General features: G+C 52.4%; 1 protein-coding gene across 1 annotated transcript in view; it reads left to right on the forward strand.

The window, feature by feature from the left end:
- The window catches only part of MAU2 (MAU2 sister chromatid cohesion factor), a gene marked incomplete at its 5' end in the record, with an annotated part of 12,291 nt that overhangs the window by 6,076 nt on the left and 5,637 nt on the right, over positions 1 to 578 (forward strand). The window contains one exon of the mRNA XM_010145924.1: positions 101 to 178. Within this exon, the coding sequence (XP_010144226.1) occupies positions 101 to 178 (78 nt within the window). The remainder of the gene's footprint in view (positions 1 to 100; positions 179 to 578) is intronic.

The following is a 578-nucleotide window of genomic DNA, read 5'->3' on the forward strand; positions in this document are numbered from 1 at the left end:
GCTGCCGCCTGCTGACTGATGGTATGATGCAGGCGGATGGATTTAGAGCATAAAGTGAAATGGAGAAACAGGACCTTAAAATACTGCTTTTTGCTCACAGATTTCCCAAGTCTGCCAGCTCTGCCAGCAGTCCCCCAGGCTGTTCTCCAACCACGCGGCCCAGCTGCACACGCTCTTAGTAAGTGTCCGGGATTAGCAGTGAACTCCCGACTCTTCGGGAGACCCTCCCCGAGACCCCTCTCGTCACCAGTAAACATACGGCAGCAGCCAGCAAAATCTGGGGGTCTGTGTTGGCGATGGCTGGTTGTGCTGGGGGGATTGCACTCGGTGCTGTTTTAAGAAGGGCCTCAAGCCTGCTTTAAATCAGTGACATACAGTGATAGATTGTCTGAGGTAAACAGGCACCGCTGCGCACCTTTGAGACAGCGTGGGGTGGGAGCTGGAAGGGGGAATTGCTAGTCGAGTGGTATAAGAAATCGAGAGGGTTTTCTTGGATAAATCGGACGGGGTTTTCAGGAGCGGACTCTTGTGAATGACATGGTGTATGAAGTGCTTGTTTTTCCCAGAGCCAGACAAAA

Source organism: Buceros rhinoceros, unplaced genomic scaffold, assembly GCF_000710305.1.
Source record: "Buceros rhinoceros silvestris isolate BGI_N320 unplaced genomic scaffold, ASM71030v1 scaffold33551, whole genome shotgun sequence".
In the NCBI taxonomy this organism is placed as follows: Eukaryota; Metazoa; Chordata; class Aves; order Bucerotiformes; family Bucerotidae; genus Buceros; species Buceros rhinoceros.